The sequence below is a fragment of the Pelophylax lessonae genome, assembly GCF_965119305.1.
Source record: "Pelophylax lessonae genome assembly, chromosome: 5".
NCBI classification, from domain to species: domain Eukaryota; kingdom Metazoa; phylum Chordata; class Amphibia; order Anura; family Ranidae; genus Pelophylax; species Pelophylax lessonae.
The window spans coordinates 388,272,664-388,293,648 of NC_138772.1; the positions used below are offsets into that span (position 1 = coordinate 388,272,664).

General features: G+C 38.2%; 1 protein-coding gene across 1 annotated transcript in view; it reads left to right on the forward strand.

The window, feature by feature from the left end:
* Positions 1–20,985, forward strand: part of LAMA1 (laminin subunit alpha 1) — a 256,439-nt gene that overhangs the window by 91,400 nt on the left and 144,054 nt on the right. Inside the window, exons 8-18 of the mRNA XM_082258773.1 lie at positions 1,628–1,806; positions 1,889–1,988; positions 3,844–4,004; positions 4,981–5,121; positions 5,901–6,074; positions 6,935–7,036; positions 9,932–10,143; positions 14,357–14,468; positions 15,760–15,870; positions 17,707–17,834; positions 17,990–18,076. Of these exons, the coding sequence (XP_082114899.1) occupies positions 1,628–1,806; positions 1,889–1,988; positions 3,844–4,004; positions 4,981–5,121; positions 5,901–6,074; positions 6,935–7,036; positions 9,932–10,143; positions 14,357–14,468; positions 15,760–15,870; positions 17,707–17,834; positions 17,990–18,076 (1,507 nt within the window). The remainder of the gene's footprint in view (positions 1–1,627; positions 1,807–1,888; positions 1,989–3,843; positions 4,005–4,980; positions 5,122–5,900; positions 6,075–6,934; positions 7,037–9,931; positions 10,144–14,356; positions 14,469–15,759; positions 15,871–17,706; positions 17,835–17,989; positions 18,077–20,985) is intronic.

Consider the following 20,985-nt stretch of genomic DNA (forward strand, 5'->3'; position numbering starts at 1 on the left):
TTCAGTTAGGCTAGGAGTGTGGCTTCTTAATAATAGACAATGTTGTCCCTGAAATTGATGTGTTGGATGTAGACAAATTGCTAAAAAGGTTAAGGCTGGTTCCAACAGAAAGGTGTCAGAACACACAGTGCACCACTGCATATGAGGCTGCATAGCCGCAGACCAGAACTGGACCACAGAGCAATGGAAGAAGGTGATCTGGTCTGATGAATCACATTTTCTTTTACATCATGTTGATGGCCAGGTGCACGTAAATTGCGTACCTGTGAAAGAGATGGCACCAGGATGCACTTTGGGAAGAAGGCAACCCAGTGTAGGCCTGAAGGATCTGCAACGGATACCACAACATACCTTCAGAGGCCTATTGAAGTCCATGCTTTGATGGGTCAAGGCCATTTTAGCATCAAAAGGGGGAAAAAACTCAATATTAGGTGGGTGGTCATAATGTTATGGCTGATGGGTGTATAACAAATTAGGAGCCATGTTTAAGGTACAAGCAGATAAGAGGTAGCTATGTTAACAGGATAGAACGCATGTATATTGTTGGTATTCGGCAAAGCAGCAGTAGATGGAAGGTAGTACAGTTCAAAAAAATATTAAATGTTAACAGATAGTGAGATAGTTGAGAAAAGAAGAAAATAATTGAAAAGGAGGGGTATATGGGAAGGGTATGGGTGGCTAAGACAGTAACATGAACATTTAAACTGGTAAACTGGAGCTTAAATGGAGTATGCTCCTTCAAGCCAGAATTATGTGTCCCTTGTCCTGCAGCTCTCTTGGATACTCACATCACATCTTCCAGGAGCCTGCAGGGCCAGGGCCACCTGAACAGCGCATCACAGTGTTACAACACTGGATTTGCAGTATGAGAGAATATATATTTTGAAGATAAACGGGCAATACAGATAGGAGGGGGAAAAAGAACATGGGGGGAGGGATGGTAAGTAGTGCCTTAAATAAAACGGCGGCTGAAAAAAAATTGTCAATAGAAAGTATGTGACCCAGGGCTTCTATACTTTCTTGTAAGTGGACACGGAGTTCATAAGTTCAATTGACATCTTCACCTTTCTTGTAATATAGGTGATCTGGGTTTTGACCTCTGCCAAATGTAAACTTCTAGGTTTCCAGGATTTCGCAGTGCTCTGTTTCCTGCCTGTGCGGACATGTGTCATTAATTGGAATTGATATTTAAACATCCCCGTGGACTCTTTATTAATAGTATTTTGTAGGGATCTTTCAGTATTAAGTGGCCCAACAGTATATATAAAGTTTGGTATCTTTTTATCCAGAGGCAGGATATGATATTCACCAAATATGAGCATTAGTAGGGAAAACAACTGGAGACAATGTGAGCTATGGGAACTTGGCACCATATATTGTCTGAATAGTGCTGTGTAGTTTTTTTTCCTGGATCAGACATTTTGTGAGCATGTTTTGATGGTATTACATATTTGTACCTAGTCATTTGATAAGAATAACGTTTAATTTAAAACCTCTTTATTTATAATATATTAAAAAATCATTATAGTTTTCTATTAAACAGCTCTGGGGATTTATTGAGACCTCAGTTTACTTTAGAACCTTTTTTATGTTGCTATTGATTTACTGTTTATTATTTTACTTTCAGAATGTAATTGCCATAATAAAGCAGAAGATTGTTATTATGACCAAACCGTGGCGGATCGGAACATGAGCTTGAATATTAATGAACAATATATTGGAGGGGGAGTTTGTATCAACTGCACTCAATTTACAGCTGGAATTAACTGTGAATCATGTATAGAAGGTTATTACAGGCCTCACAAGGTATGTACAAAAAAACCCAACCAATGAATATCAGTGCTGGTTAGGCAATGAATGGTACCTCATTTTTTTTCTTCCTGTACAGGTCTCCCCCTATGAGGAAGCGCCATGCTATCCATGTGAATGTGATCCATTTGGTTCTGTTAGTCCTGTTTGTGTTGTTGATGACAAGCATGCTATGCAAGGTATGGATTGGTGTAAAAAAATATTATTATATTGTTACAAACAAGTATAGAATTAACTAGTCAGGTTACTTGCCATTGTTTTAAAGGCCTAAATCACAGCAGTTTGTTTTTTCAGTTTGTATAGAATCTGGAAGGGTTAGAACTTTGGTCAGATTTGATGTCTGTGCCCTCATTGAGGTGATATTTCTCTGAGACTTAATTGTTTTCTGTGTCCCCTAATGGATAGTTTCTTTTTACATTCAGTTCTGTGTGATACACACCAGGATAGGAAGTAAAGGAAAATTTCCCTCATAGGGATACAGATAACAATACAATCCTGACACAGGTCATGTTTTTTTTCTCGCTGTCTCCCCATTAAAGGGATTTCCACTCACTTCCTGTTCTGTCTGACACATTTTAAATATAAAAGAAGTGGAGCAATGTTCTGTGTCTTTCTGTTCTGACTAATACCCTTCAAATAAACAGGAAAAAAAAAATCCTAAATGGTAGGCATCAATAAAGGGTTGACAAATGTTTTAATCCTTCCAATCTCTTGTTAAATGCAACTGATTTCAAGTATTCCCATTAAAACTGATGAAATTATGCAGTTTTTTTATTTGTCTTTATATCTGTATAACAGAATCTGTGCTAATATTTAACTTAATACAATTATAAGCACTAAATGGCTTATTCAGTAAGGAGCCCAAAGGGCAATGATTTATAATAAAGCGAAGTACCAGTAATTGTTCCTTAACAAATCTGACTGGAGTAAATATAAATCTGCTGGGCTGCCATTATTGAAGAAGCTTGTAAGTGTTTTCCAAGACCTTTTCAAATGTTTCAATCTATATTTTTAGACTTTTTTACTTGTCAGAAGTGCTTTGTGTGACATTGTCAATATCATGAAATCAAATAAAGTCCACAAATAATGAAATAAAGGGGCAATGAAGACTGCATTAAATAAATCAAATGAAGTCCACTTTGTGCAATAAATATGCAGGAAAATATACAAGATCCAGACTGTTTGAGTCCCACTGCAGATAGATCTGGAGGCTTACCAAAAGTAAGCCTTTTGGTGTACTGTTAAGGTAGTTTAAAGCCTAAAGGCTTACTGGATATTATTAATATTACTATTATTATACAGGATTTATATAGTGCCAACAGTTTACGCGGCACTTTACAATATTAAGGGAGACAGTCCAGTCACAATACAATAAAATACAAGAGGGTTAAGAGAGCACAATACAATCTAATATACGAGTATGTTACTCAAATTATAGAGAAGTCATAAAACGCAATCTCTATAATTTGAGAGTCATATACTGTATATCCGGTAAGCCTTTTGTTGTACTGTTAAGGTGGGGGAGATCTGTCCGGAGTGAGATTCACTCAGTCTGGATCTTAGATATTTGCTTGCATATTCATTTCACAATGTGAGACTTCATTTGACTTATTTCAGTGGTTCTCAATTCCGGTCCTCGGGACCCACTAACAGGCCAGATTTTAAGTATTACCTTGGGGGATGCAGACTAGAATACTGAGCAGCAAATGAGATCACCTGTGATGTAATTTAGTTATCTTGCAAACCTGGCCTGTTGGTGGGTCCCGAGGACCGGAATTGAGAACCACTGACTTATTTAATGCAGTCTTTATTGTGCATTTATTTCATCATTTGTGGACAGATTTAATATAAAAAATGTTTTCATTGGACATTTGTAATGTATATTCATCTAGCATGGCACATACAATGTCTTTAAATTGATTGCTATGCTTAATATCACATAGCGTGCTCGCAGCTTTTTTTTGTATGTTTACTTTACTTTCTACAAGGGTGGTTACATTGGAGATTTTAATATTGTCAATATCATGTTTAAAGGTGCTCTACCAGGTCAGTGCCATTGTAAGGAAGGTTATACCGGAACAAAATGTGACCAGTGTGCTTTTGGATACAAAGGATATCCTCACTGTGTACATTGTAACTGCAGCCTTATAGGAAGTGTGAATGATGACCCTTGTGCAGATCAATGTATATGTAAGGTGAGTGTAAAAAATTTAATTTACGTAAATGGTTGTGCTAAATCATAATATGCCTCCAGCTTAGGAGGTTTGGATTTGCTGGAGTAATCATCCTTAGTAACACATCCAAATAAGGACAGATTAGGGAACAAGTTAAAATATGGCACAGGATTTATGGGTAAAATAATAATTGTCAGACACTGAGAGTTATACTGTATTTGTATGGTGTACTTTTGTGATGCTGTCAGTGCATTATACACAAGTTCCTCCAATGCCATGGGCAGCAGGCACTGCTAACTGCATGTGAGGGTTCTAGAGTTCCTGGAGTTCAGAGACTTGGTGACTGGAGTATGGTGGATTCAGAGGAAATGGCCATTGAAAACACGGATTTAGAGAGACAGCACTAAAGAACAGGTTCAGGATCTGTGCAGACAAGGAAAGACTGGATTATGGTTTTAGGATCTAAGCAGACAAGTAGGGGATACACTTGTTTGACAGCAATTGGCCGAAGGCTTTCACTGAGGTTCTGCAAATGCCTGTATTTCATGATATCTCTTAATAGTGAGGATGGGTGTGGTACAGAACAGCTTCCAGGATGTGGTTCATGGAAATGCCTTACTGACAATACAGACAGGTAGAGTACCAATCTTAAAGCAAAATTATGATCAAACAACCAGGGGAAGCAGGATACAGAAACTAAGTGTACAAAAAAAAATATCAGATACCAAAGGCCAACACAGGATAGGCTATATGAGGTCAAAAGGGCAAAGGCTTTACAAATGCAGAAACATGAAGTTGCTCAGATGTCAACACTAGAATCTATATATGTATGCACAAACCATGCTCAGACAATGCAGCTTGTAAGATTATTTTGTTAATTTATTATGACTGGATGTCCCTTTTGGCCAATTAGTATGTTATTAGCTGAGAAAATGATCACATATATGGGTAGCAATGGTTTATCACATGTGTCCTATGTGTCTTTTCTATTTCTCAGGAACATGTAGAAGGCGAGAACTGTGACAGATGTAAGTCTGGATTCTACAACCTGCAAGAGAGGAATCCAGAGGGCTGCACTGAATGTTTCTGCTTTGGTGTTTCGGATGTCTGTGATGAACTTTTTTGGCATACCACTCAGGTATATTGATATGATTACCATTATTTTGATAAATTGACTTATAAAGACACTTTTCTTTTTTAAATATTTTATTTCAGAAATTCTGATAGCTATCACTAGGATCTAATACTGGTATTTTGACTCCATTTTCAGCTATGCAGTGAAAAACGTCTTCAGTGGCCAGCCATTTTGAAACCTATTCTAAAGTTGGGATTGAGTTCAGGAACGCATTCCCTGTGTTGTAGCTTGTAGTTTTAGATACAGAGGAGATAGCTTAGAATATTTGTCAAGTGTTTTTTTTTTTTTTTTTATTGTTGTCTGCCCATTATGAAGATTTTCTTTAATTTCCTGTTTATATAGGATTTGTGTGGGACAAATCAGGAAGTGAAGAGAAAGCAATACGTCTACAACGTAATAGGGTGGGAAAGGTTTGGAACCCTTGTCAGGTTTTATTTCTGTTTGTGTCCCCATTAGGGAAATTTACGGTCACTTCTAGTTCTGTCTAACGTCTGGACAGAAAGTGGGTAGAAAAAAAAGTTCCAAACCTTTCCCACCCTAATACGTTGTAGAAGTATTGCCTTCCCTTCACTTCGTCTTTTGTCCCACACAAATCATGTCAACAGGAACTTAAGGAAAATCTTCATAATGGGCAGACAGCATTTAAAAACCACTTGTCAAATAATCTAAGCTAACTCCACTGTATCTAAAACTACAAAAAAGGCTGGAGTTAGGCTTTACAACTGTTGAACAGTCTATTAACTTTATATTATTTAATATTTAATAATTCTTTTTTGGCGCAGATGTCTGATATCCATGGCTGGCATGTTAGTGACTTGCATGGATCTGAGAGAATTTACCCACAACAAGACCTGTTTGATGGCCCTCATCAAATAAGCATCAACAACTCTGAGGCCAGGAAGACCTTGCACTCCATCTTTTACTGGGAGGCACCATCTTCATACCTTGGAAATAAAGTATGACTTTGATGGTATTGTATATAGAACCCTGCAAAATTGTTCAGTGTATGCTTAGAAATGATTTACAGATCTTGTTTATCCCATTATCTCACTTCAAATCTACCAGACAGGGTGTGTCTACTTCAATCAAGACTGACAATAGGAGAAACTCTATAGTCTCTAGAAATCTGGAATATCTATAATACTCCTAATAGGATAACTATGTTTTCTAAGTTGTCCGGGTATAATGCTAGGTACACACATATCAAACTCGGCCAGTTCAACAGGAACCAGCTGAATTTCTATCCATGTGTAGCCCTCTCTGTTCAACAGAAACCGATCATTAGGAAAGCCTGATTCGATCAGCTGCTGCAGCCGGTGGCTGCATCACTGATCAGTGTAGTCTAAAGGGGGTAGTCTCCACTGTCGGTATACAATATCACAGAAGGGAGAATTCCCGCATCCACATTGCTTGTGTCCAGCCCGCTAGAAAAAAAAAGTGTGTACCCAGCTTTAGTTTTTTTTTCAATACAGCAGATCTCTGCATCCACAGCTTAACTATAGCCATGGGTAACCCAGAGACCTCCAAGGGGCTGAGCAGTGTCAGGTTACAAAATAATTTATACAGATAGCAAAAGCATTGTGGCAAATACATTGAAATAAAATGAAAGCATATGTCGTTGGGGAATCTCTATAAAGTTGGTATGAAAACAGATAGGATTCTTTAGAGAGATTGGAGATGGAGTGGGAAAGCAAAGGTGTCCCTTAATGGTTTTGCTACATTAATATTTTTACTACAGAAGTAATATTTTTTCAGTAGATTTGTCATACATAAAATGTTTTCTAGTCTTTATTAATATATATTTTTTTTTTTACAGCTAACGTCTTATGGCGGAGTCTTGCGGTATATAGTGTCCTATGATATCCCCGTGGAAAGTTTAGATGGGGAACTAGTTTCCAATGTGGACCTTGTTATGCAGGTAATTGTTGCATCTGGCATGTACAGTACTTTCATAATTTGTCATATCCAGGCACAGTGCAATAATCATAGTGATACTGAATGGGGGCGAGGTTCAGGTTCATGACAATTCATTTGGCTAAGCTAAATGGTAATAGGATACATATACTGTACGTACATACTTTTGTAATATTTGCAGGTTTAAAAATACAATATGGAATACATTTTAATATTTTGTAAATAAAAAGCTTACTATTTGAAGTAGTATTTGTGGGAGGTTCACTAAATTATAGAAATATATTACGACACTTTGGGATTTAACATTTTAGCCAAAACTGCAATTTACTATATGTACAAGAATTCCATAAAAATATGCCATAACACTTTTCTTCAAGTATTTAGCTGAACAAATATGAAAGGAAGTGTAACCTATCAACAGCTGGCATTTGTTTTTTCATCCTTAAAGGGCCATAGTGAAAGACAAAGAAAGCCTCATGTGACTTATAAAACCAAAGGTTGACATGCCTGCTCTAACCTGGGATGCTCAGTCATGGAATCTTTGCAGTCAATGGGTCTAATATATTTGCAGATGGTCAAAGTTACATTCCAGTGTTCCTAGAAGTAAAATAGGGATTCTTGTGGGACATTTCAGGGATTATATGGTTGTAAAAGGGTCAGTGTAGTTAAATCCCTAAAATGGCCCTTTGGTAACATAAACTAGCCTAAACATGGGCTTTACTACATGAACAGGCACTATACCATGTGGTGTATGTAACATATATCTAGTTACATTTCAGCACTTCCATGTGCCTCTAGGGCTCCCAGATAATGATATGCAAATTCTTACAGTAAGAACATAGGAATGCCTTTCTGTGTATTTTGTTTGTGAGGATTGGGTCTCTTGATAGGTCCCTGAAGCAATCGCAATAAAAATCATTTAAGCCTTTCTAATAGCTTTCTTCTCAGAATTCATAAATAGTTTTGCTGGATGTTAATCAGTCAGTCATGTTCAGTCACTAGTTTGTCTGTTCTTTTCCACTAAACAAAGTTTTTAAATATTGTTTTTTCATTTCTTTATACATAGTTGCTTGTCACTAATAGCAATATCAACAGAAAAGATCCATAAGTCACAGATTGTGAAGCAGACTCATGTGCATGAAATGAGATGAATGGCAACCTCAGCCCGGACTCTAGCCAGGTCATGCCCCCAATGCATTTCACTCCAACCCTTTGGAGCTTACTCATGGGGATCCCCATGAGTAAGCTCCAAGAGGCAGAGCAAAATGTGTGGGGAGGCATGGCCTTGCTGGATTTTCAGGCTGAGGTTGCCATTCATGTCACTTCATGAGTCTGCTTTATGATGTGCGGCTTATGGATCTTTTCCTTTGCTTCAGCTTGGAGCCAGGACAAGCTCCCTTTCCCTGCCTACACTCACAGCAGTATAGTTGGACTTTACCTCTCTACCTTAGCAGCACCTAAATTTGGTATTTTTGGGTCACAGTGCTTGTCACTAATAGTTCAGTATTTTGTATCTTTTAATCCTGTTTTTCCAGAGATATAGTCTGTATCCTCTAGTCATCTTGCCAATTACGAGTCCACTGTTTCTTTCTTTTATCCCACCTGTAACTCTCTTGTTGCTTCTTTTTTCATTAGTTACTTTTTATTTTAATCCCAGACTTTTATGTAAAGGCTTCCACACATGGCTCAAATTTTGACCGTTTATGCTGAATTGGTTGAAATTCGAGCCGGGGTGCCCCTGTGACACTACTCAGCTCAACAAAAGACGATTGTCCAGACAATTCATGTAAAGTTTGATGGGTGGAGAATTGGTGGCTGCATCCAATATCATACAGACATAGCGGTTTATTTACTAAAGGCAAACCCACTGTGCACTACAAGTGCACTGCAAGTGCACTTGGAAGTGCAGTCACTGTAGATCTGAGGGGAAGATCTGAAATGAGGGGAAGCTCTCCTGATTTCTATCATCCAATCATATGCAAGCAAAAATACTTTTTTTTATTTTCCTTGCATGTCCCCCTCAGATCTACAGGGACTGTACTTTCAAGTGCACTTGCAGTGCTCTTCCGAGTGCCCTTGCAGTGTACAGTGGATTTGCCTATAGTAAATAAACCCCATTGTTTCACTAATCTGATAGCCCCTGGTTCTGGTTGCCAGAATGCAATGACAGGAGGGTAGATTCGCCCATCCACACTAGATTTCTTTTCTTCAGGTTGAATGAAAATATAGATGCACGTATGGGCAGCTTTAGTTGCTCTGTTCTTTGTCTTTCCCATTCATCGTTCTCCTCTTTCTCTGCCTTTCCCAATTTCTTATTTTTGCTTTCTCAGCCACTGTCTTTTCTTCCATTGTTTTCCCTGACCTAAAATTTTCAGTCAGATATAACCTTTTCTTTTTCTTTTAAATATCTTCTAGAGCTAACCCATTTTAAAAGACTGATGTCAGACGGTGGTCACTTTCTGACAATGTAATCAAACCTTAATGCTAGTCGAGCCGAATAGGTGATCTACCACTGATCTCACTAAACAGCTATAGACCCTCAAACAAATCAGCCATATATGTAGATGACTACTTTGTAAAGATATGCAAGATCTGCATAGCATTTTGATGTTGGGGTAGTTTCATGTATTACTCATTGTAGTGTTGGCAACACTAGTGCAACGTGTTCTCATTTGATGATATTTGGACAAATTATAAAATGAGAAATTACAGAAAATGAGATGCGACACACATTTCGATTTTTTTCCTTCTGTGTCATATTTTAATTGCCTCCTATAAGTAACACATTTCTTACCCGTTTATATATTTACATACAGTATACAGTATATAACATATAAATATATCTATATTATACTATATATATATGTCATTTCGACTTAACAATTGACTTCTCTTTCAGGGAAGTGGTATCACCATAGGTACAAAGACTGAAGGTTTACTTCTGCAGCCATATGAAGAATACACAGCTGAAATAAAACTTCTTCCTGAAAACTTTGTGGACTTCTATACAAAGAGACCCGTGGATCGAGACAGGCTAATGACTGTTCTAGCTAATATTAATCGTCTGTGGATACGAGCTACCTACAATAATGCCAAAAATGCAGTCAACAGGTAACAGGTCTTTAAAGTATTAAACTAGAAGTTTGGGTTTATTTTTTCTTTAAAATGTATTCTTACCTAGGTGGATGTAGCATCGGTCCGATGCTACATCTGTCCCCTGGCGCCTCTGCACTGAGAACTGAGAAATCAAACACTGCTGATCATTCAGTTCTGACAGCTCCCCGAGCAGAGAGCTGCTGACTTTTAGTCACGGATCTCTGCTCTGACCCCTCCTCGTTTACTGAAGCGCTGGGCTGTGGAGAAGCGGGGGAGCAGCCGGCTCAGGCTCTTGGCGGTTCCTGACTTTCAATGTCATGATGACGTGGTGCCCGGACTGACTTCTGTGATGTCAGCAGAGAGCAGACTTTAGGCAGCTCCTTGCTAAAAAGGGGTCACAGGGTTGCAAAATGAATTGCACTCCTGTGATTCATAGATGTACAGCCAAACAAGCTTTGGCTGTACATCTCCTTTAAGAATGACTATTAGATTATATGTAATAAATGGAAACTTTCAATATTTTGGTTCAATACCTTAATATTTATCTTATAAGTTTATACATCTTTGATGTTTTGTATAAGGTTTAATATCAATTGTTTTACGCCTTTTAGAAAATCTTTGTTTTAAAAGTACACATTGACCACAAAGTGCACACATGCTACAGGTTTCAGATTATGATTTTTTTTAAAAGAAAAAGCATAATGGAAGTTGCAAATTCTAAGAAACTGGGAGGGAAGAAGAGTTGTTACTCTAATTCATTCAGTTCTATGTGTCCATGTCATCTTGGGCTTTTGGGCTCTGTCTGGTTTTTTTAACAGAGGTAGCCATTAGGCAAGATACCTGCAGCCCCCACTTGTTGGTTGGATAAACATATTAGAAATATTTTTAGTCCATAATAAATAAAAAAAAGAAAATATATACAAAACACGGCACAATTTCTTCAAAGTGGAACTATCGTCAAATATATATATTTTTTTCATACATGCATGCATGCTAATTAATGCGTAAGTGTAACAGTTCTAAGTCTTTATTACTTTACAGTGAGATTACAGTGCTCCCCTTACAATGTCTTAATTTGCTTTTCTTTTATAAAAGGATGACATCATCTTTGTTTAGGCATTATTCAGAGTCAGCATCTCCTTTTTGGACTCAGAGGATGGCTCAAAAATTGCACAATCATGTAAATCCTGGTGGCAGGGCATTCCTTGGTTATAGTCACTCAGTTTAGCCCATGGAGGCAGCCTCACACCTTGTGACTGCTGCAAATATAGTTGTAGTTTTATTTCTGAGGAAGAGGAGACTGAGGAAATGTTTCATCTTGACTGCAACAGACTGATGGCATCATCTCAGTCTTGCCTGGAAATAATAATAAAGTCACTTGGGCCTGCTGGCTCCATTATCTCAACACTGATCATTATAAATGCCTTGCAGTCTCCCAGGTTTACCCTTCAAATGGGAAAAAGATCACAATGCCTGACATTACATATTTCCCCCTTTTTTCCTTTTCTTTTTGGGACCCAGTTAATGACAAGGGATGGGCCGAACACCCCCCTGTTCAGTTTGCAGCATATATGTTCTAACCCGAACGGCAAACCCCATTAAAGTCTTTGGGAGCCTAAACAGGAAAAATCAAAAGTGCCAATTTTGAAGGCTTATATGCAAGTAATTGGCCATAGGAGGGGTATGGGGGGGGGGGTTTGGGTACTGTCCTGGGGGACATGTATCAATAATACATAAACTATAATTTTTTCAGGAGCAGTGATTTTATTTATGCCTAAAGTGCAACAATAAAATTGAAAAATTCCTTAAAGAGGAAGTAAACCCTCCTCTGCAAGTTGTACCTATAGGTAAGCCTATGATAAGGCTTGCCTATAGGTACTGTAAATATCTCCTAAACATGTACCGTTTAGGAGATATTTACCTTACATGCAGCCAGTGACATCACTGGCGCATGCGCTCTGAAGGAACGGCCGCTGGTGCCGTTCCTTCAGAGCCCGGTGCCATGACCGTCGGGTAAGGTAAGTATTACCTTACCGTTCTAAGGTGAGTATTGCATAATGAGCTAGTATGCAATGCATACTAGCTCATTATGGGTTTCTCTTTCAGGGTGAAAAAGAAAAAAAAAAACAATCGAGTTTACAACCTCTTTAAAATATAGTGCCTAGGGGGTCCCCTTGATGTGCCTGTAAAGTGGTGCATCTGTAGCATGCATAAAACATGCTACAGCAAAAATTACATTTCTAAAGAAAAAATAAAATTAGTCAAATCCCATTTAAAATGATTCATGGCTACATTGACTGCACCTGGCTATTAAAAAAATATCTGGGCATGCAGCCTGGCAGATCAGGAAGGGGTGTGGGGGGTGGGGGGGGGGCGAGCGAGCAACCCCCCCTCTTCTGAAGCACTGAAGCATACCAAACCACATGCCCTCAACATGAGGGGGGTGGGAGCTTTGGGACAGGGGGGTTCAGCCACATGCCCCCAGATCCCACCTCCCCCCTTGTGAATGGGTATGGGGTACATAGTAACCCTATTCATTCACCAAAAAAGTGTACAAAAGTAATACCCACATAAAACAGTTTTTGACAAATCCTTTAAATAAAAAAATAGTGTCCCTCGATGTAAATCCATCCTCAGTCATGCTGCCCACCTACCCGAAAAATAGAAAAAATGAAAAACATTCTCACCTCCTAGGATGCACGTGACGTCAGAAGGGGGTGGTGCCACTGGGTGACGTAACCAGGTGGCCCTGTCCCTTGCCTATATAAGAAATGTGAAAAGGCAGAGCATTCATACAGCGGGAGGCCTTCCAGGAGTCAGAGTGTTTTTCATTTTTTTTTCTATTTTTCAGGTGGGTGGGCGGCATAATTTTTAATCTATTTTTTAATAAAGGATTTGTCAAAAAATGTATTGTGTGGTCATTAGTTTTGTACACTTTTTTGGTGAATGGGTAGGGGTACCCGATACCCATTCACATAACATAGGGAGGGGGGGTGGGATCTGGAAGCCATGCTCAGGCCAAAGCATTCGCCCATTCCTATTAAACACCTTCTGTATGATCCATGTGTAACACCCCTCCATCTGAGAGATTTCAAATTGGTCTATTTTCTCTCCTTACCCTTAACATGTCTCTTACCCCCTATCTCCTCCCTAGTAACCCAAAGTGCCCCCCCCCTTTTTTTTTCTTCCCCATTGCCGCTATCTATTTAGCCCCTGTCAGAAGGGTCTCATTGGCCATTGTAAAAAGTATTTCTTTTTGCACTTTTTGTACCCCTAACAACCCCTCCTACCTCAAATAAACATGTTTTGCACTTACTTCCCCTCACCCTTTTTTTTTTTTCTTTTTTTTGGGATTCTTCAAATACCCTCCTTAAATTTTACTTGTTTGGGCTTTACCCAGCTATTTGTTGTTCATTGTCAGATGTTCAACACACGCTGCCTTCCTTGGCTTCGTGCAGAAACGGCTCCTTGACTGGCAACTGGTTTTATCTGTAATATTCCTCATGCTGATTTTTACAACACATTACTTTTATAACGATATGATTGACGTATTCTTATACTGTATGTACCAAAATTGTTTTACTTGTTTGAAAAAATAAATAAAAGGTAGGGTTTTTATAATATTTATACTGTTAGATGCACTGTATTGCAGACTTGTAAAGTTACCGAAAGAATTAGGAATACTGTAATTGACTTTACTATAAAATTGTTGCTATACAATAGTTTATATGACACATGTGTGCAACTTTGTGTATTGTGTAGTTTATATGACACATGTGTGCAACTTTGTGTATTGTGTAGTTTACATGACACATGTGTGCAACTTTGTGTATTGTGTAGTTTACATGACACATGTGTGCAACTTTGTGTATTGTGTAGTTTACATGACACATGTGTGCAACTTTGTGTATTGTGTAGTTTATATGACACATGTGTGCAACTTTGTGTATTGTGTAGTTTACATGACACATGTGTGCAACTTTGTGTATTGTGTAGTTTATATGACACATGTGTGAAACTTTGTGTATTGTGTAGCTGGAGAGCTAAAACAGGCACAAGACACAGTGCATGCACAATATTTAGTATGTTTTTTGCTTCTTTTTAATAACCAACCAAACAAATATTTTTTCATTTAGGTATAGAGACATACACAGACTGTTTACACAACTGCAAGTTGTATTCACTTATAAATAAATTTAACTTTTTCAATGCTTTTTCTGTTTCTTAGGCTAAGCTCAGTAACACTTGATACAGCTACACCTAATGTGATTGACCTCCTGCCAGCTGTACAAGTGGAAAACTGTGAATGCCCCCCTGGTTATGCTGGCACATCTTGTGAGGTAATGGGCTAACTTAGACTTCATTTAAATTTGCTGTAGGCTTTACATTTACTTTTGTTAAGTAAAATTAATGTGATTAAAAAAAAAAAAGTTGGCCTGATTTTTAAAAATTGGAGCAGCTAAACATTTGTTTTGTTGCTTATAATAGGTCTAATAAACCTAATAAGTAAAATTAATTACTGGCTTTTATTATCAGGACTTTGCTGTAAGAATGGCAGCTGGAATTCGATTGGCTGCAGCTTCTATGGATCTATTTGTCATTTGTTTAAAAATGAACCTTGGCAGTAGCTGTAGTTGATGTTACTAAATACACTGGAGCCTTTGATCTATCTATCTATCTATCTATCTATCTATCTATCTATCTATCTATCTATCTATCTATCTATCTATCTATCTATCTATCTATCTATCTATCTATCTATCTATCTATCTATCTATCTATCTATCTATCTATCTATCTATCTATCTATCTATCTATCTATCTATCTATCTATCTATCTATCTATCTATCTATCTATCTATCTATGTTGTTAAATTTACCTGATTCACACTCCACAAATTGGGAAAGGTTTATTGGGTCACATCAAAGGGGTTTGTACGTTTAATATCCCTCCCAACCAAAATAGAGAAGGTTAACTATGCCCTTAAACCTCCCCATTCCATATGTACACATTGGTTAAGGGAAGTGTCACTATGTTTAATTTCTCTCCCTGCTGGCAGCTGGGGTAGTTGTACCTTTACTCCTGTTTTGCACCTGAAGCCATATCTTATTTTTTAGAGGAGCTTTTCTCTATTCTAGCACTAGGCAGTTAATTTAAAGTTGCCACAGTATAGGCAAGCAATAGAGCAGCAAAAAAAGTTGAGGAAGTGTCAGGGTTGCCAACTTTCATTAAATAATGAACAGTTTGTAAAACCTGTAATTTTTGCATCAGTCCATGAATGTCCATCATGGACATGCAGTCTGCATGTCCGTAATGGACATTCATGGACAGCTGCAAAAATACAGAATTTACAAACTGCAAATTTACTGAAAGTTGGTGGGAGGTTTTAGTGTTGTAAGAAGTTTTGATCCTACTTATATCCCTACCTAGTGTCTGAAGAACATATATAAAGCAGAGTGTTAATTGGCTTAAACTTTTGTCAAATGTTTAAACCAATAGAAAGATAAGCCAATCAGCCAGTCAGAATAGTTTTCCCCACAGACCCCAGGGAAATCTGCATATAAGAATGTTTACGTGAGTATTGTAGATGTTGGAAATTGAATCTAAGGCTACAAAAATTCTTTCTACAGGCTTGCATACCTGGATACTATAGAGTTGGTGGAACCCTCTTCGGTGGAATTTGTCAGCCTTGTGAATGCAATGGGCATGCAACAGACTGTGATATCCATGGTGCTTGTTATGTAAGTTATTGTCTTAATGGTTCTGTATTCTTATACTGGACACCAACGAATTGTCTTGATCATGTCCATGCATTTTCAGTTTCTTTTGTAAACCCATTTTAGAAATGTCATTACTAGTGAAAATGAAAACCAAAAAATATTATAATATATTTATTATTAATAAGTAGCAGTGCATGTTAATACATATACAGAGGGAGTATAACAAGGATGCTCAAGAGTTCCTGAAAAGTCGCAAAACTCTTAATTCAGTGGTTTATACCAGTGCCATAGTTATCCATAAAACATTTAGATTACATTGTTTAATGAAGACAAATATTTGAGATAAAATCAAAAATTGTGCATACAACAATATCAAAGATCTAATTAGCAGTCATTAGCAGCATTAGCCATCAAGAGAGTATCTTGAATTCCAGGGTTTATCTAGATAAGAAATTACCAGTTGGTGTTTGATAATCTTGGAATGTCACACTGGATTTAGGCAGGCCATACATGTTGCAAAATTCTTTTCTTCCACCACGGGTTTCAGGAAAGAAATTCTCTTGATTCCCCCATCAACACAGACAGTGGGGTTTATTTTATAAAGCTGGTGAGTGCAAAATCAGGCTCACTTCTGCATAGAAACCAATCAGCTTCCAGGTTTCATTGCCGAAGCATAAATGAACAAGCTTAGGTAAGAAGCTGATTGGCTACAATGCACAGCTGCACCTGATCCTGAGTGCACCAGCTTTAGTAAATCTCCCCCAGTGTTAATTTGGGAATCCCTCCTGTCGAGCCACTGACCTTTCTCGGCTGGAAAGGGGGGGGCCTTGTCAAGGTAAGCTGTCCCCACTGGGAGAAGACAGTGATTATTGCTAGCGATAATCACAACTGAAATCGGGCAGGCTGGTTGTTCCCAGATTGATCGATCAATCAACTTGGTACATTCAGTCTATCCAATACCATATGCTTTTTTTGGAGCAAGAATACACTGTCACTGTCAAGCTCTACAATTTTACACAATATGGGTAGAGTGCCTCGTAACTATAATAGCAGTACATTCGTGGGTTACATTTCCTAATGCTGTGCCTTTTTAAAATACGTCAAGTACAGAAAAAATGCCAGTTGATCCTGCCAGGAACTTTTTGGTCTTCTAACTTCCTTTTTTTGAGTCAACAACTGCCAATTCTGCACTAAAATCCTAAGCATCACTATTCGTTTTGCCTAAATTCTCCTCTCCTGGACTACAGAACATCTCCCATTATGTTATTGAGGGGGGGAGAGAGGGAGGTCTCCTGTATGTTGGCATAAAAAAACTGTGCAGGGCTGGCAATAATGCTGTACAGTAAACCCCCCTCCATTGCGGGGGTTACGTTCCGGACCCAGCCGCGAAAAGTGAAATTCCGCGAAATAGAAAAACCCTATTAAAATGCATTGTAGGCATGATTTTTTTACTGTCACTGTACGTGTAAAAGCATTTTAAGGTCTTTAAACACACTTTTAAAACAATATAAACTCATTTAAACACATAAAAGATACTAAAAGACATAGCAAGAGCTATGGAAAACACAAAAATATTTCATTTTTAATGATTTATATAGTAAAATAACATTACCGGAATTGCCGGGACCGCAAAAACTGAACCGTGATGGAGCGGGGGATTACTGTATTGCAGAAATGTACCAAATCTGTTTTCGTTTTCAAATTTGCTCAAACTCTTTGAGAATAATTAAAAATAATACTTACATTTCTTACAATTTTTACAGTGCACGTCCCAGAACTGCTTGAAAACAGCAAATTTAACTTATGTATTTTAGCCACAATGTGTACCTAATTGTAATGTGGGTTCATTTTGTGTAGGGCTGTCAGCACAATACTACAGGTCCCCATTGTGACCAGTGCCTTCCAGGATTCTATGGAGACCCAACTGCAGGAACACCTCAGGACTGTCAGCTCTGTGCTTGTCCTTTAACTGCTCCTTCCAACAAGTGAGAGCCTTTTCTTCTTGTCATATTGAGCATGTCACAGATTGCTAATATTTATGGATATAATCTTGTCCTTAGTACTACAATTGATTACCATAGAATAACCTGGTATTTATACTTTAATATTAAAAAATATAACATATTTTTTCCTCTTTCAGTTTTAGTCCAACTTGTTATTTGTCTGGAGAAGAGAATATGATATGTGACCAGTGTGCGCCCGGTTATACTGGACCACGGTGTGAAAGGTATGTATATACTCATGATTGCTTCTTCAGGTTCAAAAAAATATAGAATTACATTGTCTCATTTATAAAAAAAAAATGTAGTGTATTATCTTGAAATTAGACATGCTTGACTAAGAGAAATAATGAGAACGCATATTTTAATGATAGCACATAAATAAGGGGCTGCCCTTGCCTACACTAAAGCTTTTATGAAGGCACATTAGTGTGATTTATGGGGCATATTTAAATGGAACACTCTTCTCTCTTCTAAGTGTCTTCATATAGAGAGATTGTTACATGAAAGGACTGCATTCCGCTACTGTTTAGGTGGGTTAAGCAGAAATGGAATGAAGCATAGAGAGAACCAATATGGTTGAAGGTTGAGAGTGGTCAACATTCAAGGTTTCATTTGCAGGTGAAGGTAGAGATGAACTCTGATATTACAGTTCCTCTCTGTGTGAATCGGAGAGGTATTGTGCAAGCCTGGTTCAGCTTACCACTTTTCAATTGTCCTGAAAAGCCCTTGTAATTTGTTACAGATTTGTGCCATATAGTCAGCACAGTAATGTCCTTTGGCAGTTTTCTTTATTGGGGACACAAATAACCTATTAGTACTGATGTCGCCAGCTTAGTCACTTAATTGCTGACACATTCAAATTATGCAGGTTTGATGACTAATTTAAACCAGGCAATGAAGGAGAGTGTATCCAAAGGGCTGGTAATTAAAGAGATGCATTGGACGCCCTGTTTGTTATATTAACACTGAACTATACTAAAGAGAATAATATCTATTGTTGTTTTATTGATCCATTATTCAACACATTGGGGGTATTCACAGACGGTCAATACTAAACATTCTTCATTGTAAAAGGTTCACTGATGTTTATTGCTTTGTGAAAAAATGGTGTGGAAATTTGCTATAAGGTTTATACAGCAGTGTATGCCTAAACATTGCTGTGTTCAGAATAAAACAATCACATTCAAACTGATCTTAAGTATTATAAAACCTTGGATTGCGAGCATAATTTGCATGCTTGTAATCTAAAGCACTCTTATATCAAAGCAAATTTCCCCATAAGAAATAATGGAAACTCAGATGATTCATTCCACAACCATTTATTCATAAGTCCTACAGTTTATAGACCATATAAAAAGATTACAGCAATGTGATAGGTTGTGTAACAATAAAATGTCCATCTACAAATGGCAACCTCCACAAGGAGATTAAAAGCAAATTCAGCAGGAGCTACAGAGTATAAAAGAGAAGAGAGGCGCCTCTAATTGTAATAATATGGTTACATTTAATGAAGGTACAACATTTAACAACTCACATGGTTGATGATTAAAACGGGCACATCTAAGGATGCAGGCATCCGAGGTAAAGCTGTCCACATAGACCATCCTCCACACCACCGGCTCTCACCGCCGGCAGTCTGCAGTCGTGACTGGGAAGACTACCCTGCAGTAGAGCAATCTGAAAGCGAGGCTTGAAGCGCTTGTGGAGTGTGGCGGGGAAGGGATGATGTCGATGACGGTGCGGAGGATGGTCTATGTGGACAGCTTTACCCCAGATGCCTGCATGCTTAGATGTGCCTGTTTTAATCATCAACCATGTGAATTGCTAAATGTTGTACCTTCATTAAATGTAATCATATTTCTAAACACAAACACAGCTACACCGGCCTAGGTCGGTGGGTCAGCGCTCACTGTGGCACACTGGCACATAACATAGATAAAATTATAACATAAATATAAAAAGGCAATGCAATAAGAAGGCAGTTTAAAAAAACACACATGTGAGTGTGTTAATATGGAAATCCTAAAACCTGAGCATGAATGTGGTGCCTAGATAGGCAATAGTCCAAGACAAGATAAAATGTGAAATCTCTGGATGGAATGATGAGAGGCAATGTCCACAGGAAAAATGGAGTAGGGTGACCGTCAGCTCCTATGCGAGGTGTGGGATCCCTCCAGGACAGATATGCAAAAAGAAACAAGGGCGCAAGGTCATTAAAGGAAGTGGTAAACACAATTCTTTAATGCTGTACACTTACATAAAAATTAACAAAGGTCGATGTGGCGACAGGCAACATCAGAAGGCATGGAATCCCCAAAGATGTGGTGGACTGGAGGGTGACGCGGGACCCGTGGTGCCAGAGTAGAGAAGGGCAGCCTGACGAAGGAGGTTGATCCTTGGAAACAACGTTGCTGCCCGTCCTTCCCATTGTTTGCCTTTTGTCCCTCACCGGTTTCCTTGGATGAAACGGCAGTGGAAGGTGACATCACCTCCAATTTCCAGTGCCAACAGTCGGTGCTGCCACCACGGGTCCCGCGCCACCCTCCATTTCAGCCCATCTTTGTGGATTCCATGCCTTCTGATGCTGCCTGTCACCACATCGACTTTGTTCATTTTTATGTAAGTGTACAGCATTAAAGTAATCATATTTCTAGACTTAGAGGCACCTCTCTTCTCTTTTATACTCAGCTTTGACATGACACTACTTGTAAATCAAGACATCGCTTGTTTATCAAGTCAGAGTTTAAATAAAAATTTTGCTTGTCTTGCAAAATTCTCTCAAACTAACTTACTTTCAATTCAAGGTTTTACGGTAGTAGTCGGTACACAGTCACTGCCATCAGTGAAAGTGACTCTGATTAAACCTATATAAAGCTCAGTTGTTCTAGTAGGATTTTTTCTGACATTAAAGCCTGGTACACACGATGAGATTATCAGACAAATAATCGTCTGTTTTTTTTTTGCCTGCTAGTCTCATAGTGAAAATAAAGAGATTACTTAACTTACAAAAATTATCATACAACAGAATACAACTTTGGAAGTGATGTAATATGTTGAATTGTTTTGTAATATATTCTTTCGTTTCCGAGCATGCGTGGTCTTGGGCCCCGTTCACATAGGGGCGACGCTACTT